This window comes from Danaus plexippus, chromosome 28, assembly GCF_018135715.1.
Source record: "Danaus plexippus chromosome 28, MEX_DaPlex, whole genome shotgun sequence".
In the NCBI taxonomy this organism is placed as follows: Eukaryota; Metazoa; Arthropoda; class Insecta; order Lepidoptera; family Nymphalidae; genus Danaus; species Danaus plexippus.
The window spans coordinates 1,024,269-1,044,313 of record NC_083556.1 but is presented as its reverse complement, the minus strand read 5'-3'; the positions used below and the strand labels follow the sequence as shown (position 1 = coordinate 1,044,313).

At 28.9% G+C, this 20,045-nt stretch overlaps 1 protein-coding gene across 1 annotated transcript; it reads right to left on the bottom strand.

Annotated features, from left to right (window-relative positions):
• Positions 1 to 4,012: 4,012 nt before the first annotated feature.
• LOC116776261 (homeobox protein Hox-B4a) lies at positions 4,013 to 19,757 on the bottom strand. Its single transcript, XM_032669405.2, has 5 exons — positions 19,669 to 19,757; positions 17,007 to 17,512; positions 15,550 to 15,723; positions 6,190 to 6,347; positions 4,013 to 4,877 (listed from the first exon to the last, which is right to left on the bottom strand). The coding sequence occupies exons 2-5, from the start codon at positions 17,503 to 17,505 to the stop codon at positions 4,530 to 4,532; spliced, it is 1,179 nt and encodes a 392-aa protein (XP_032525296.2). The 5' UTR covers positions 17,506 to 17,512; positions 19,669 to 19,757; the 3' UTR covers positions 4,013 to 4,529.
• Positions 19,758 to 20,045: the final 288 nt, after the last annotated feature.

The window sequence follows — 20,045 nt, the reverse complement described above, 5'->3', positions numbered from 1 at the left end:
AGGTAACACGATGTTAAGGTATACAAGTTAAAAAAAATTGTGGTCATGAAATTTAATGTTAGAGTAAAGTACTGTGACTACAAATTTAATTAAGTATAATTTTAATTCGTTTGTCCGAGCAGTAACTGTTTAAACTACGAGCTAATACAATATGAAATCTTTGTTTAGGGAATAAGAAATTAGAAAAGTCTAAGCTGAGTTAAACATTATAAAATAATTATAATTTATTTGGATCAAATAAAATAAAATATATTATATATTATTATTATTTAATAAGACATAATCTGTTGACTCAGTAGTACAATACAAAGAGGCGTCTAATAATAGCGTCTTTGTATTCAAGGAAAGTTCGCAATTCAAACTGCGTAGATTGTTGGCTGAGTACAATGCGGTGTTGCTATACCTCGTCAAACGGAGGACAATCATGTGAACCGGCAACACTGAAGAATACTACGGATACGACCAATATATTATTACTTATTATTTTTATCTATGTTCACATTTCATGATGATTTTATAATACAAAATCATGTCTATTAATTTATTAAGTAACAAAATATTTTACTGAAAATTAATATTAAAATCTCTCATTTCCATAAAATGCTTAAAATATATTAACAATACGGGATATTGACAATAGAGTTTTATATGTCGTATTAAATTCATGATAATCTTATGTTAAAATTATTTATTAAAAAAATAAAAGTATTATCCATATATTTCTATCGTACCACAAACGAGCAATCAGCCAGCGATCGCCAACACGACAATACCCCCCTCCCCGCTCCTTCCAAATTCAATTTGCACCAATCAACGGGCGCCGTCTTCCCGCCTTCGCCCGGACGTGAATTCGTTCGTTTTAAATTACATTTTTATTCTTTTTAAATTGTGCTCGCTCTTTTTTTTTCGTATTTTTCGTAATTGGGAACACTGTTTTCGGAATACAAAGGATATATTTATATTAATATACATATATATAAACTTTATATAATCATTATTTATGTTATAGTGTCTTTTTTACGTGTGTATAATAAATATAAATCTTTGTTTATTTAATTCAACTGTTATGGAATGTGAAGTAAAATTAATATAAACATGAAAAAAATAAATGTCCCTGTCATGACTGCGTGTCAATTTTGTATGCAAATAGTTTGTCACAAGAATAACAATGAAGAGATCAGAATTGAAACGCGAATTTGCAAATAGTATCCATCCCTCAAACAGAACAGAATCGTGGAATATCAATATTTGATATTTGATTTTGTAACGAAAACGGCACCATATTGCTCACTTCTCGCGCGCTTTTTGACATTTTTTTTTTCTTATACAATCTATGGATTAAAATTATTATATAATAAAATAATTATAGTATAAATTTTTATTTTTATTTAAAATTTATGTTTCAATCTAAATTAATTTGAATTATATTGATCACATCAGGTATAGAAAAAACTATTTAATATAATTTAATCAGAGATCAAAGGAATATTTGAAGTTTTTAAACGATAGGAATGGATACCATCAGCCATCTTTCTTTTCAGTGACATTTTTATCCTCATATTATAAATAATTTAATGAATAACGCTTTATGAGGAATACTATCTCTATATATAAATATCTTTGTTTTAACATGTATGTATATTTTTTACAACAGATAGATAGACATACACAGATACAACCTGATTTGGACCTTTTGATTTCAGTTTACTATTAAGGATTTTATCTACGAATATAGTTTTTTCGTGAATATCTTAAAATACGATAAGAATATTATAGTTCCTGGGTTTCGATACTGTTTTCATTAAAATTGGTATCGTCTTGGTTTGATAGTTATTAGATAGGGATTTCTTAATATATATATGTATATATATATCACTTAAATAATTTATATTGTCTCATGAGAACGCTTACCTCAGCCAACGCCCTCGTATTCCTATATCAATTATAGTTTTATATTTACTTAATAAAGAAAAGCTGTCGATTACATTCAATCAATATTTATTTATTAAACTATTCAATAAAAATTAACCTTCATAGATAGATTCAACCTTGGAATTAATGCGTTTCGTTACTTTTCTTAAAAAAATTCATAATGTGTATTTTTTGGGATTTGAATTTGTCAGATCTTACAATAGACATAATCGTTTAAATAAAGAGATTGAAATTTTTAACTGTAATATATATAAATCTATTTGTAGTTTAAAACAATATTTAAAATAATATTTCTGAAATAAAATTCCATCGAAGTTTTTTTTTTTATAATTACTTTATAAATGATTTCTCTTAAAATCTGTTTGATACTCTACCAGGTAATCTCCTTGTTATTTTTATATATTTTTTCTAAAATAACATATTTCTAACTCACAGGCTGTTCGTTAAAATATACTGAAAACGAAGACTGCTCTGGAAAATTGATTTTACTTACGAAATAACTTATTGTAGTATCTACAAGCTGTGTGTTTTTTGAGCAAATAATATTAAGGTCTATATTCCTACAATTCAGGGATTGCTAAGAAATTAAGCATATATTTATACATTCACTTAAATTATCGCAGATAAATGTATTTTCGTATAACAATATAAAATGGCGCCATTAATGATTACTGTGAGTTATAAGACGTAGAGCGAGAGGGGATATATCTCCGTCTCACTCGCACCAGACGCCGCTCGAATGTTGAGTTTTTCGTAATTCATACCCGCGGGTATTAGGGCGAGTATACATTATACTAATAAGAGGAAGCATTATCTTAATATATATATATATATATATATATATATATATATATATATATATATATATATATATATATATATATAATTTTAAAAATACAGTACTTTTACTACAGTACTTTTTACTACAGTAAAATATTTTTTTTTTTTTAAATGACATAATCGAAATTAATTTTAATATATGTGCTTTAAATTTAATAACGTGTTGATATTGTTTTATTTTCTAATATATTATTATTTTCTTTGTTTATATGAAAATTATTCGCATTTATCTCATCAATGGTATACAATGTTCATCCTACTATCCAGAAGCTTCTTCCCCTTAATGTTGTCTTGCAAGCTATCGCAGACGGATTTCTTACGAACATTACACCCCGAATATTTCTATACTGTTATATTTCGGACAAAATCATTATTTTATCATCAAATTCAGTTATTGTTGTGCATAATGCTATGTTTTCATTTAAAAAAGGTTTATAGTAGCTTAATATTTGACACGTATGACCTTGAAAACAATATGTGACAGATGATTTTGTTATGACAAATTAAAAGGAGATTTCGTATCTAATAGTAAGTAAGTATGTTAGTTGTACAAGATGATAACGGATATAGTATGTACACTCAAATTTGATACTCATACGGAGCGTTATGTAGTTTTTCATTCATAAATCCTGGCATATAGTATTAACGTATGTTATTGAATGAGAACAGGGTGACGCTTCGTTAATAGTGTAATGTTGCATATTTCGAGAAGAGCTAATATTCGACTTATTTCAGAGAGGTTCATTACAGGAGAATTCGTCAGAGGAAGACATTATTATTGTAGTAAGTAAGCGTCGTAGCGCCATAGTAATGTTGCTATATATTGTCATTTTTCATAAAAAAAAATGTGTATAATATCATCATTAAAGGCAGTATTTAAAATTTTAAGTTAATAATAAATTTGAAGTATTATTTTCGTTATGAAATCGAATTTATTTTATTTTATTTATGTAAAGATTTGTTGTAATTTTTGTTTTTTTTTTTTTTTTTTGGGTGATCCATTAAAACACATCGTTCCAACATATTAATCTATATTTTTATAATTTTTTTATACATAACTTACATATATTTACAATGATTGCAAATTAACGCTCTATTAAAATAAAAATATCTAACAAATGAAAAAAAAAATTAGGTTATTTATATTTAAAAAAAAAGAGATCTTTGTCTGAAACTTAGTTATAAATAAGAAACATTTGAAATCCTAAATTAAGTAGGTAAAATTCATGCCGTTTTATAATAATTACCTCAAATTAGTTTTTTTTTTTTCAAATAATACAATCGTAAAGATGCCGTAATATTCACATTAAAAATTATATTTAATGTCCTTAAATTAATCTATATCAATATATTTTATTATAATCATTATATAATCTATATTTGGCCTGTATCAGTTCAAATTAAGTACTTATTATACATACAATTCATTAATGTTTTTACAGTATTACCAACTTAACTCATGTAACTTCCCGTTCTCTATTGTTTTTATTGATTTGGTACAATCATGTCACTAATTCTAAATGTTTGACTACATTTTGGTCTAATATATTCTGGGTTTCAAACGGAAATTATTTCACGTATCCCTAAAACATTTAAACATCTGAGGTATGGTTTACACTTACTATAAAAACCTTGCACATCTCTAGGACTAGAAATATTCCTTAAAATACACCGTATACAAGACAAATTGAAATCAAGCAACGTACTTTTTTTTTTGCTTAAATTAATTTAATTAAACCGAAAAATTTGATTCACTTTCATACTACGTAAGGCCTGAACATGTCAATGCCGGGCCGGCCGCCATCTTGGTTCATGACGACCAATCCGCGTCTATTGTTTTCCAAATTCGAATTGAAATTGGCGGCGGCCATCGCTCTCTCTCTCTCTAGCGCTATGATTCTGTCTCTGTCTAACAGCGGGGCCGGCTTGACAGATGTCAAATCTGCCGCTATGTGCTGTGAAGGTTGTTTGTCGTGTTCAGCCACTGGTACGTCCTTAGGTTTGTTTTTGTCGTCGTGGCTCTGCGGTTCTTTGATCTTCGTATCCTGTTGTGCTTTTTTCGACCGCTTCCACTTCATTCTACGGTTTTGGAACCATATTTTCACCTTTAACAGAAACAATTAAATTTAATCATCCTAAATACGCGTTTGGATTACATTTGCGTTTGAAAAGTTTTCTTTTTTTTTTGTTTCTAACACTCAAGATTATCGCGATATATCATAAGTAGACGCCGAGATTAATCTTTAAACCCACATAAAACGCCCCAAGCAATAAAGTTGATGGCGTACGTTTTGCCGCCCCCATAATCTTGTACCGGCATTTGTAAACTCAAATCCGGGCATCGTTCAAGTAGACAGCCGGTTAACGTCATTACCGGGTTCACGATGTTTTTGTTACGGTTATGATAAATACGGATATAGTTTTTACCTCGCTTGAAGGGATCTTTTCATTTCGATTTAAATTTCAGTATTTCCGAAAACGTGTATGAATGTTTTTTTATTCAAACAGATAGTTTATGGTCATGAGGTAAAGGCAGATTCAATATTACTTCTTTATTATTTAATATTATACATTAATAACAAAATAACTAACAATAGTTAGTATTATTTATTATTCTATGAGATATATCCAACCCTTGTCACTACTTAGGTATTCTGAACTATTGGTGTAGAACATATCGCATAATGCTATTGACTTGAGAATACGTAAGAGCCATTTTTAATTCTTATTTAATCATCAAAACTTTAATTTCAATGTATTTTAAGATCAGAAGGATTTCATGAGAGCTGAACCAATGAGATTAATACTGAGTAATGAGGAGTTTAAGCTAAGAATAAGCGTGCTTGAGCCTACCTTCGTGATTATTATCCAATGGGGAGCTGATGAATTTGGGCGAAATTTAATGTATGTAGGTAAATAAATGTTTTTATCTAATTACTAACTTGTGTAAAAAAAATCTAAGTTAGTTAATGTAGTCTAATCTGAGATTAAATTTTTTCGTTTAACTGGTTGGTTAACAGTTGGTTAACAGGTAAGTTTAGGATTTAACCCTAATGTGTAACCGGCTTTAAAATATATAGGTATTTAGTATTCGATAGTACTTCGATCTTAACGTTCATTACTTTCCTATAACCGATAATTGTTATAAAGATTTTAAGAGATATGGAATTTTAGAATGAAAAAAAAAAACTATTTTATTGCATACAAATATGTAGGTATGTTGTCATATTTAAGTATAATAATTTTTCTACAAAACAAGACCTCAGCACAGATTATATTAAAAACACTGAAAAACACAAATTAACATAAAAAACGAATTAATTAATTACTTCCGTTAGTTGTCGTTAGTGTCAAAATATACCAACTTCTTAATTTCGTATTTCTAATACAAGATATGGTATACAACATTATGCCAACCTGTGTCTCTGTGAGCATCAAACTGGTGGCTACTTCGAACCTCTTTGGTCTGGACAGGTATTTGTTCATGCGGAACTGCTTCTCAAGTTCCAACAACTGCTGTGACGTGAACGCGGTCCGTGGTCTTCTTGTCTTACCGAGAAGAGCGTGAGGGGCACCTGGTTGAAATAGCTTATTTTTAATGGCTAATAGTTACTTCATTAACATTGATGTTATCTGAAAATATTCATTTTAATATACGCTGTACTATAATATAGGTCCTTAGTGTTATTATTATATTAAAATAATGAAAAGTAAACCAAAAATATTTTTAATGTTTTTGAATGAGATAACTCATAGGATTGTTCAACGTATTTATTAGTTTCGTGCCAATGTTTTGTATAATTATTTGTGCTATTAAAATGGAGGGTATTTATAAGAACTGTATGCATGTGGTAGCTAAGTAAAGTCCAATATAGATTTAAAATCTTCCTAATAGCCTGTTGTATGCAATGACACATCGTCTGCTGGTGTTAGAAAAAAGTAGAGGGTGCACTTAGCCGAGAAAGGTGATCAAATCATGAGGGAAATAATTTAAAGAAATCGCGTCCGTAAGCAAAACAGTTTATATAGGATGATAAAAATATCACCTAAAATTTTTTGACGAATTTTAAAAGATGACTTAAAACTTGTAGCCTTGTAGTTACTCTAAAAAATAATAAGGTGGACAAAAAAAATATCTACTTGGAGGACACAGAAATTAGTTTTTGAATGAGAATATGTTTACAATATAAAGCTGTATAAAAAAAAAAGAAAATGATTGTTTATATGTTGAAAGCTTGATAGACGCTTACCTAATAGTGGACAGAGTATAAACGGAGAAGTGATAGAAAAATAGTCTAGCTAAACAGACATCAAGACAATACAGAATTATCTACACTTAATGTATTTTACAGATTTAAAGTAAAGAAAGTAATAAATAGTGAATTATTTCATACATTGCTTCGATAATTAAAAAAATATTTGTGAAAATATTAAACAAGTGTTCATGTAAATATTATAACAATACATACATACAAATAAATAAAATAATAATTTCATCTATCTGTAAGATCTCATATAGATTAGGCGGAATTCGTTAAATGATAACAGTAACTTTTTAATTATAACAGATAAAAAAATATATACCTTTCGATAATGAAACTAATTATTGCAATGACATATTTTTTATCTGTCGATCTAATCAGACGATTTGATGAATTACACGGCATAATAAAATTAATATAGATTATGAATTAATTAAATTATTAAATAAATTATATTTAAGATTTATTTGATTTAGTTTTATTATCAACAAAATAACTAAACAAAGTAAAACTATAACTCTTATATATGACATTGGCATAATATTCCACGATTCAAGTGCGAATGAAGCCATAGCATAAAAGGATATTATATATATAATTTTTTAATTTTTAATGGATTAATATATTAGGAAAATATAAAATAAAAATAATACAACTAATTGTACACACAAAACACCCTCAGATAATCCTATGGAAGTGATAATTATCAATTAGTATAACAGGATTGTTATTGTCGTGACATTTGGTTTGTGTTTGCACAAAACGATAAATACCAGCTTAATTCCCGAACGCATCTGTCAAGTTGGTAGTGTCGGGTTCTTTGTGACTTGCGCTCGTATATTTTATTTAATAATAACCTAATATTATTTCTCCCGCCAAATTATTCGTATAATTTAATAGTTTCTATTAATATAGAACGTTTAAAATACCAGCTTATACAAATTTTTAACATGTGTGTTGTTTTAAGACATTTGTGATTAGGGGTGTGACAAATTCACAGTACACTTTTTTTCTTTGTTAAAACAAATGTATGATTTAATTAGATTTATTGCTTCAATCCATAATATAATTCACGTGTGATTCCAAATAGGTTAAATGGAAGTAAACATTGATATCGCCGTTATAAATTATAATACGTCGACATTGCCTTTAAAAACTTATTCTCTCCAACTGCCGTCACAAGTCCAGGAAAGTCACGTAAAGTCAATAAACAATTTCAATTATTGATTTATGATTTCGACCCTTAAGCACGGAGTAATATTTGAGTTCACCTTATTTAATGTACTTTTAAATATATTTAGAATGTTTGATCTGGACCTTGTATTTAAAAAGTAATTTCTATTGACTCTTTTATCGTCATGTTAGTAAACTTAAAATTCGAATTTCGAATTGATGTTGATATTATAAAAAATACAGCATAACCATTCATATAAAAATATGAAGAGATTAGTTTTAATAGTCATAATGATTATAATATAACAATAATATATTTATATTAAATCAAACAAAGTTATTACGTTTCCTTTGGGTCCGCAACAATAACATTAAAACGGCTGACTGACATCCAATCAGCGATAATTTGATTTCCTCCGTGAAGACAGCGGCGGCGGCGGCGGCCATCTTGGACGAGGATATGTTGAACTATCTTTGTCAAATATTGTTAATATTAATGTTGTTTCTCTATCGTTTCTTATTATATTAATATATATTTTAAAACATTGTCTTACAAATATATTTAAAGTTATTTTGGAGTGTATTTGGTTTTTAATTATACTATATTAAGTATGCGTGTAGGACTACACAAATTTTGTTGTATAAATATTGTTTAATGATATAAATCTTATAGTTCCGTCAAATTACAATTATAATGTCCTAAAACTTTCGATTTATTAATGATTTGTATTGATACAAGAAACTTGTGTTTAAGAAAAAGTAGTTAATTTGATATAATTATTGTTTTGTAATTATTAAATAAGTATAACTTTTGACTCATAAAAATTTTTACATTCACAGTGAGTACTGAGGATGTCATTTGTAATGTTTGAAGTTTTAAACGAAATCAAAAATTACGTGTAAAATAATAAATTACAATTCTTACTTATTGTTTTCTTTACATTTTTATGTTATGGAAGTGACAAAAATGGTGAGTATTAAAATATTTTGTTCAATAATATAATTTACGAATTACTATAATTATGACGAAATATTATGCGTTAGTTATATACCTACGTCATATTTAACTTATAAAAGTTAGGTATTTTTTTCTCTTAAATCATTTTTATTTATATAAATAGCTGAGATCTGTAGTTTTTAAATCATACATGATTATTAATAGTTTATACATTCAGCTTTCAAATAACCTCAAAAGATTAATGAATCAATTCTTCTAAGCGTACGTGTTCCGTGACGTGTATTTTCTTGTACATAGAACAAAAAATTATATCAAAGAAAGTGAAAAGCTCTTTAAATAGTCTCCACTCATGAATATAGTTATATGTGTTGACTTCGAGTCATGAATTAGGAAGTGAACGAGTATTTTTCCGTATCAATATTGGTAGCACGGTTTTCACTGACGTCTGGCGTACCTAAAAAGATACACTCATCAGTATTTCATTTACGATAATATATTGAATTTATAATTAAAGATTAGACCGTTTTTTAGTTTAAAGAATTCGTGTCTGTCTTATTACCTATTACAAAACAAACCAGCTGTTAAAATATTGTATACCTAAATATTATATATTTTAATGTAATCGGACACCATGTTTGTTTTCTGATAACTCGGATAATATTATTATAACGAATAATAACTTTATATATATACACATAGAATATATTACGCTTTGGATCCGTGTTTATAAATAAAATTCGGAGAAAAAGCCAATATCGAAATGACCTTGATTGCATATTCTAAAGAGGCTTTACTCTTTCAACAACTAGTACCTACTCATTGTATTATACAACGCGCTTTTTATTATTTAAAATTCTCTCTCGACTTTTCGATTACTTCACAGCAAACGTGACTCCGGCAGGCGAGATGAGAATGTATCTATTAAATCATCGACATCTAACGTAATAATTAATTTTTAAACTACGATTAAATTTTTAATTATGATTAAAATCATTGTTATGATTATGTATTATATAATTTTAAACGCGTATATGTTTGTGTAATAACAACGAAGGTTGTATATGTGTGACCAAAAATCTAGAGTGCAATAGTTCGTTTTAATATTAGGTAGGTAATATTAGTTTTTTGTGCAAATTCTATTTATCTCATTTTAAAGAGGAATAATTTATAATTATTATATTAGAAAAATATTTATTTTTTTATATTCTACAAGTAATTCCCAGATCTGGTGAGATCTGGATACCTACGTGATGTGGGCGTGGTGTAATGACGCATGCGTGAGAGAAAAAGTCACGTACATATATATACAATAAAGCCTTTGTCCTATATAAGGTTAAAAAAAAACGGGTGAAGTAATGATATTAGCTTGTTGTAAATTTCATAGAATTTAAGTCGTACAATTAATAAAACTATATAACTATAATTGTTATAACATGATTATAAGAAAAAATTAAGCATTAATGTGCTGATGTACGGAACCAAATAAACAATAATAAACTACGTGCTAAACCCCATAAATTGAATCACAAGACGAACATACATTAAATATGGCCAAAATATAAACGCGACATATTTTCCTCCGACCCCCGAATTAATCGGAATTAATCTAGCGGACCATAAAATTGCAAACCGACTAATAAAAATAGTGTACGTGGTTGTGGCATACAACATTGAACCCTATACGCATGGGGCCAGCTATTAGAACTATTATAATGATCACAGTCGGTTAAATGGTCGCGATTAAAGGGGAGTCATGTTTATTGTAATTTAATTTGTTTGTTTGTCACGTTGAAGTGAACGCTGGGGTGTTGATAGCTCGGAAACCTGGTCGAAAAAAATGTATTAGAATAACGAGATAAATTATTAATTTACTAGAAATAACATTGATAGTCTTATTCTTACTATGAGTTAACGTATAAAACAGTCTGTGTCTTCGTTTGACTGTGGGAACTCTTGGTATTATATAAAAAAGTGTAGAAATTTACTATTATATATATAAATATAATTATTTATTGCTAGTTTTATTTCTTTAGTTTAACACAATACCTATCTAGGTATATGTCTATGTCCTATCTTTATAATCTTCCTTAAATTAAATTAAGGATACATTCAATTCAGACATCAAATAACATAAATCTTTCAAAGGTCCGTTACTCCGTTACGAGCCGCCGTATAAATAGATTCTTTACTGAATATCCACTGAAAATCTACCCTATTTCGGACACTAGTGATGTACCTCAACAACATATCGACATTTACGAATATATCCAAATATTAAATCTATCGATATAATTATAATGAACAGTTGTTTTACGCTAAAATATTTATGTATTATCATATATATATACATATTCTTATAATTTATATTACCAACTAAATATATAAAAAATTCAAAATAAATTATGTTTATTAATAATATATTATATTTCTAATGGCATAGATCAAAAGTTAAGTTAAACTATAATATGATAAAGGCGAGGCCCTCTATATCTAATTTGTCAAGGCCCGGGACCCGGGGGCCCTTTGTTTGGACGTTTAAATTGCAGCCGGTAATTGGCTTAACCGGCTGGGTTTTTGTACTCCTTAATTATTAGCTGTTAGGAAGAGTGATTATTCTAGACACATACAATACATTTAGCTTTATTTAAATATAGCGACATACAAATATTTTAAATGTATAAAAAAAAACATTTGTTTAAATCAAAATCATTACTATATATATATAAAAGATAAATAAATGGAATATTTCAATTATGCAAAAATTTCAGACATTTTTTATCAAAACATTGTATTTTTTTTATAAGATTATTTATATATAAATCTACTTTAACATGTGTAAATAGTTCATTACTTAAAACACGGAACACCCTTTATATTCTAGTTAATTAACTGTCTCCTAAACGCGTGTTTATTAAATTTAACCGACTGAGTCAACACAAATCTTTGTTTTTATAAAGGTTAAATGAACTCTGGCGCGTGTTCACTAATTTAATTGTAGGATCGATTTTGATGTGATTAAACCAATTTGTCACGTCGATTTTATGAGAATCAAATAAATGTAGATTTAAAATACGTAATTGACTGAACCTAAGTCTAAAAACTCTGAGATATATTTTATAGATACAATCATTTAATTTAAATAAATAAAAATATATATTTTTTTGGCGCCAGTACTTGGGACGGTGTTGAAGTTTTCACAACAGCTCGGGGAACCCTAAAATCACTTGTCATGGGGTCCTTTTGAGTGGGACACCTCTCCCCAGGACTCCCCCATGGAACAGGTAGCGACATATGTGATGGCAATTATCATCAAAACCCCAAGTCGATCGTCATTTACGGTCATATTTTATGGTCTAATAGATTTATATTTAAGTAATTGCTATATTACTTAAATATAAATCTATTAGACCTATTGTATATATTATCAGTATTAAAAAAATTTGATAAGAAAATACTTACTTAAAAAGAATATGTATAGACAAAATCTATCAGTTGCTTAAGAATAGCCAGTATATTTTTATTATCAAGAAGTAATGAAGTTATCAAAATTCTATTCAATTCTATAAATTGTTAAATGTGTATTAATATTATCGTTAAACGCGGAGCAATTTGTAACATTAAGTGATGTTCCCCAATTAGTTGAACCTAATCGACACTTATTTGAATGGGACAGATGGGCCCCCAGTTTTATAGATATCGATAACATTAGCGCCAATCCCTAAATTTATTAGATTACTATTATTCAAATTAACTTTAATTTATTAAGTTGAAAATAAAATTAAATGGAGTAATATTTTTTTTTTTTTTTTTGGTAATTTTATAATTTAATATAAATTAACTTTATTTGTTAGAAATTATATCTATTTTTGTTTGAAAATAAACATTATAGCTAAAAAAGTTGCAGTGATTATTATCTAATTTGTCCGTTTTGCGTGTTTAAACTTACATACTATATTATCTGTGAAGTCTAATAAGTAATAGCACAAGTATTTGTTGAAGCTCTGTTCGGCATTACTCTGTAATATGTCACTAAAATATAACGACATATTTATTACTATGTATTCATTATTATCAAATACATATATATATACTATACTTATATATTTGTAAAAATTTATATCGCGAGACTAGTTACAAACAAAACATTGAAACAATTTGACGATTTTTTTTTATCAATGGACAACACGAGACTAAGACGTCGGTATTCAGCCACACCTCTACGTGTGGATGATGAAATCATTAAAAAATAACATTCGTTCCTCAATAACAAGATTACTATAACAACTTTTTAAAATAATGAAACTATTATAGATTATATAAGATATTAATATTTACATTTAAAATTTTAGTATCAAAGTAATTCTGTTCGAAGAAAAATGTTTAAAAAAAATAAGATTTTAAATCACTACACACATTATTATTAAAACCGATTAGTTGAACCTGTAATAATATAAATATTTAATTAATTTTTTTTTTTTATTTAGAAAGAATTACATAGAAAAATAATGTTACCATTTAAAAATAATAAAGTAATGTATAATGCAACATTAAGAAGCGTCCCTTATCAGCGTGATAGCGGGAATCTCGTATTCATTATCTTGGACATTTTGCTCTCGATTTGTTATCAAAGTGACATCAATACATCATTTTTCTTAAATTCACTTGGGAATTACATTTCTTGTAATTTATCGTTCACTGACAAACGATTACGATGTTGCTATACAAGTTTTAAACGCGACTCCGCTCGGCATTTTTCGTCAATTATTTTAGAATTCTTAGATTATATTGGATTTTAAAGCTACGTAATGTTTCAGCAACTTCAAACTTTTCTCTATACTACGATACATTATCACAGACTATATATATAATTAATGCTCTTATGTTTTATATAAAATATTGAGTATTTTTTTTTAATAATATAAAGCAAAAATCCATAATTATACTTTTTAATAATATGTTTAAGTGATTATTATGTGTCACAATATAAGGATTTGACACTGAGGGTCATTAGAAATTAAATACAGATCATACATAAAAAAATGTTATTTAATTTTTATTATTATGTATGAACATTATTATTGTAAACAAATGGGAAGAAAAAAACACAATATATCTCCGTCTTTAAGTACAGACTAATGTCATGTTCAGTGATAATTTTATCAGCCTCTTCACTGATTTATCGTTTATTCGGTACAAAAGTTTGTGTTCTCAAAAAAACGTCGGACGCGCGTTTTTAATTTTTCATCGAGCATAAACGCTCGGTTAAGTCGGACAAATCGTATTAATTTTTTCTTTGATACCGTTAGTTTGGAACGCGTACTAAGGATACTGTTATTTGAAATACAAACATTATGTTTTGAGTATCCTCAATATGGAACCGTCTGTTAAAATTAAGGGAAAATAAACAAGCTAGGCGTTTCATTAAATGACATCATACTAAACTAGGTCTCAGTCGCGACTTCGTCTGTGTTGTTATATATATATATATATTAGAAAAGACACGATCTGAACATGGTTGATTATAAAAATCTTAATAAATAGATTTATATTTTGTTTATGAATGAAAAAATGTTAACGCTACGTATGTATCTAACAATGCGGACTAGTACTTAGGACTATGGGACTTAGGATTTAATGACGTCTGGATATAGGTATATTTGCCTATTTAATTTACACTAAATTGATGATCGAAGGGAACAATAGTTAGTGATAGGTACTAAACGCGTGTGCACGGTTGAATTCTTCATTATGTAACGTATTTAAAAATCAATTAATGTATAGGTACAGCGAATTATTGACCAACCAGGAAAAACATACAGCCGTTAACAAAATGACATAGTGGATAAATAAAGATCACTATTAAATAATGTTAGGGATTGATTTTTTTGTATCGAAAATCGAGTTTTCTAAATAATCTATAAAATATTTCTTTACTTCATATTCATGTATGAATGTAAATCTCTTCACGCACTCGCTTCCAACCGTTCTCGGACAAACAGGGGTGAGTGTGCAAACACGTCGTCACTTGTCATAGGGTTTTATCTCTCCTATTGACAGTCGACCACTGCATTCATGGTTTCCTCAACCATCAAATCCTCGCAGCCCATGGTAAAGTTATCTCAGTCTATAACTCCGTATAATTCCATCGAAACGAGATTATTTCAAAGTTCGGAGATATATATATATATATATATATATGAATTGCTAACGGCTTATAAGCGTATGACGTAATCAAAGTGTCGTAAATCTATGGAAGTTAAGATTAAAAGTAAAAAAAAATATATTAAATTATGACTCTAGAATGATCGATATCATTATATTACATAAACGCTTATATACATCGTATTTCCAATACACTATTCCATATTCCAAGTTCCAACTCACCTCCCAGCTCTGGTATCCTGTGGTAGAACATTCCAGTCCGAGCCAGCCATTCCAGCTGCATCTGATGCAGGACTCTGTCTCCGGGGTGATGGAAAGCCGACTGCATCATCTGAGGCGGATACAGCAGGGGTTGGGACATCGGAGGCTGCAGTAGACCGGGTTTCGGGATTATGCCTACAGAGAATCGAAAATATAAGTCTTCGCAACGAGAATAACTATATTTTTTTATGATTTTACTTATATATACAAATAATATATACAAATTAAGTCGTTTGTGTTTATCTAAATAACTATATCGATTTAATGGACAGCTTGTTTGTTTTATATTATTGAAAAACCGTACACAGCTGACGCGGTTAGTAACGCATCAGATTAGTAACGCAATTATTACCCGACGGAAAACTGCCTTTATATTTCTGGTTATAATAATGACAAAAAAATATATATTTTTTACTGCATCAATGATATTCATTATTATTTAATTCTATACAAACTAGATAAACTCATTAATGTAAGTTTGGAACGATGGAAAGGTATAAGTATTAGGAAATTAAATATATATATATATATATGGATATATTAACTCGGCTCTTTAAATAAAATAGAAAATATTTTTATTGTATACGTAAATAATTATTTATATTCGATACTAAATTTGATTTTAAATTTTTCAAAATCGTAACGTTTAAACTATCTGTCTGTCTGTCAAAGTATAGTAATCGTTAACCTCTACGTTTTAAACACACACACACACACACACACATATATATATATATATATATATATATGTGTGTGTGTCTGTGTGAAATCACGTCACGAACAGAGAAACATCAATAATGAAGAGAGTAAAGCCCGCCAGGATTTTCTTGACGGATTATGTCATACCGTATGAAAGTGTCTTATTTATATTTTACATAAATATAATAAAAATTAATTAATTGCCGGTTAAAAATATGAAAAGTTTAAAAACATAACTGATGTGTACAAGTTTTTTTCAGAGCGCTTCAGTGTAATGAATCGCTCACCGGTCACCCATCTATATTACGGCGGCTATTGACGTCGTTTAACTTTGCTAACCATCGACTATCCACTCGTATCTTTATCACAAAACTCAAATTTACGCGTATTTCATTATTTTAAACCGTGATCACGGTTGCTGCCAAGTAATCAAACGCAGGGAGTACGTGGTTTAAAGTAATCATAAAAATATTAGTTTCGTTTAAATGAGCACTCGCTAGTCTTAGATCTCATAATATTTTAGTTTGTTATAAGAATTTAACATACAGAGAGGTCATTATTTATTAATTTTAAAGATTGTATGTTTGTCAATTGTAAAATTATCATCATCAATCATCTATTGGAAGAACGGGTTTATTCAAAGAGTAATCTGTTATTTGCCCTTAATATTAATGCACAGAAAGCCATGATATACACTCGTATAAATAAATACAACTCACCAGGTCTATAGTTATCGTATTCGTCAGTGCCGCCTTCCACTCCAGGCGAAATCGGTGGGCTGTAGTTATCTGAGCGGTTCCCGTCTTCAGACCCCGGACTGCCGCTCCTGGGGCTGCTCGCCAGAGACCTGGGACTGCTGGCCCTATCGAAGTTCTGGCTGGGAGGTCTATTCTGGCACTTGCTTATAGTATTCTGCTCGATTTGCGTGTCGTAATTCTCGTTCTGATATCTGGTGATGTAATTCTTGTTCTGTATCAGGGCTAGATACTTCTGCTGCGCCATCTCCTGTATAGTCTGCTCTGGTTCAACATGTTTTGATAGCAGCGCGTCTATGCAGAAGGATTTCTTGGCACTGACGTTCGTCTTGTCATCTTCTTTATAGTACCTCATGTTCTTTGGACTGTTTGACCTGCTGCGGTCGGGGTTGGAGACCTGGTCTATGTCCAGCGGTTTCTCCGACGCCTGTGAATCCCGTCGGAACATCGTCGATGACAGCATTGCTAACCTGGAACGATTATCATCTTTATATCCCACAAATTCATAATCCTATTCAAAGCGTAGCTTACTATACGATCTTTTGACGTTAGACAGTTAGTTAGTTTATTATTTAACTATTTTATTGTCATATCATATTAATATAATATATTTTCTGGTATAATAATTACAGTAAGTTAACGGCACTTATAGTAAGTTAATGACAAACAAACCTTTCAATCGACACGCGTCGCTTTATATTAATAAAGATATTGTGAGTGTTATTGGATTTTAATGTTTTTTTATTGGAATAAATTAATCTGATTGAATATTTCGATAGTTATATATTGCGAAAATACGTAGAAACCAACGTCGAGTGAATACTTACAGTTTTAATGTAAATACATTGATATGAGTTAGTTTTAAGTAATTTAATGAATTAAACGGTGTTTAGTCTGTGGTTCAAACTCTTGGTGTTCCCTACCACAAGTGTTTACCGTAGTCTCTACATACGGTCAGTGTATAGTTCTTTACCAATAAATCTTTGTTAATATTATAACGCAAACATAAACGTTGAGTATGCAATGATATATTTAACTTTCGCGGGTATTCATTTAAATAAAACTAATATTTTCGGATTTACTACGCGTTTTTTTTATTAGTTTACTAGCGATCCGCCCCGGCTTCACACGGGTGCAATGCTCGTATTAAATAAACTACAGAAAAAACTGTGAACCTTGTGTATAAAAACATTATAGGTTTAAAATTTAAATACAGTAAAGGGCCGTACAGATCTATACTAAACCAATAACGTATTGCAGGTTAAATTGTTATAAGGAATAATGATGTATTGGTTAAAATCGCTTCGAAAATTAACCATTAGGTGTTTGTCGTAACAAATAAATGACAAAAAAATTTTTATGGGATATCCGTAAGAGATAGACTTATAATATTGAGTACCTACATTATTTTTATTCATAGAGTTCAGACTTCGTTTGCAATTTAAGCTGAAAAAACGTAATTATTTCCGACATCACATTAGAAACCTCAAAAAAACAGTATTCTCCAATATTTCATGTATATTATGATACATAAAAACCTTCTCTTTCAATAATCCTATCTATTAAAATAACTCCATCAAAATCAATCCCGTCGTTTCAAAGATAAGCGCACATAGGGATATAGGGACAGACAAGCTTTGTATATACTATGTCCTGGAACTACTCCCGACATTTCGGTTACTGCCAACTTAACGAATAACAAGACAGACTGATGATTGCCGTAAAGGAGACGAAGTGTCAGGAGTATGTGGAAAAAATAATATAAAACGCGTAGTAAAAAGTAAAATTACTTTTGTGAAATATGGAGTATAAAGTAATCTTGTCTGTATTAACTGTATTTTAATATATTTCATTAGTTTTTAACGCACTTAATACCGATAAATAAAACACTTACAAACTGCGAGTTACACAGTAACCGACACTAGATTTTAATAACGATATTCACACTTATTAAAGACACAGAGTTTTGAGATTTATAAATTTTTTTTACGTCTAAGAAAAAAAATACTTTGAAACAATTTTATATATATATATTAGATATTTAATTTTCGGCCCTCGCTGTATACGTCATTCAATTCACATTATATAATATATAGGTAGAGTTAAATAAAATAACTGTATTTAAAATTTTAACTTCAAGTTAAATTTAACTGTTGGTTACGTTTTCAAAAGGTTAAATTATTTTAAGAATATATTTCTATATCCGGTTAAAATCGCGTTTAAATTAATACAGATACTTTTAGATTAATTTGTAATTGTTTAGTCCGTAATCTTCTGGTAGTGTACTTAATTTTCGACATTATTTATTGCTAAATATTTATAGTTTTTAAATATCTTTATTATAAAAAAATATATTTAAATAACTATTAATCACAAAATAACTAGTTATATTATAAACAATACCTCCGAATCTGAATCGTGTGACAGGAACGCAAAGACGGATATAAGTTTAGAATAGGCTAAATTATTATTTTTTATTAGAAAAAAATGACTTCGATCTCATATAAAAATATATATCACATCAGTAAAATATGTTTTAACATTTTGGGAGAGAAATATATTGCTTGTATCGTGATTTTGTTTGGGGAAAAAAAAAATTCTTATTAATAGAGTTGAATAAACTTACCTAACAAAATAAAACACAATAACAAAACAGTTCTAACCGGCAACCGAACCTACACCCGCGGAGTCTCTATAACAACTGACTTATTTTATTACAATTCGCTGTCGTAATTGCCATATGTGACGGTCTGGGCGGTACGACCACTCGCAGATGGACCAGCATCTCTAATAAATCTTTCATATAGATAGCTCAGTCTGACTTGGACGGCTCCGCCCCCTCTTCTTTCCTACTCACTCAACTTCCTCTCACTCAATATTGAGGTACACACTAATTTAAAGCTAGTTTTGTTTTATTAAAACATTAAAAAATGTATATAATTATTATATTTTTACTCTATTTTCTTATTTAATATATGTACTTATATTTTATCACAACACACA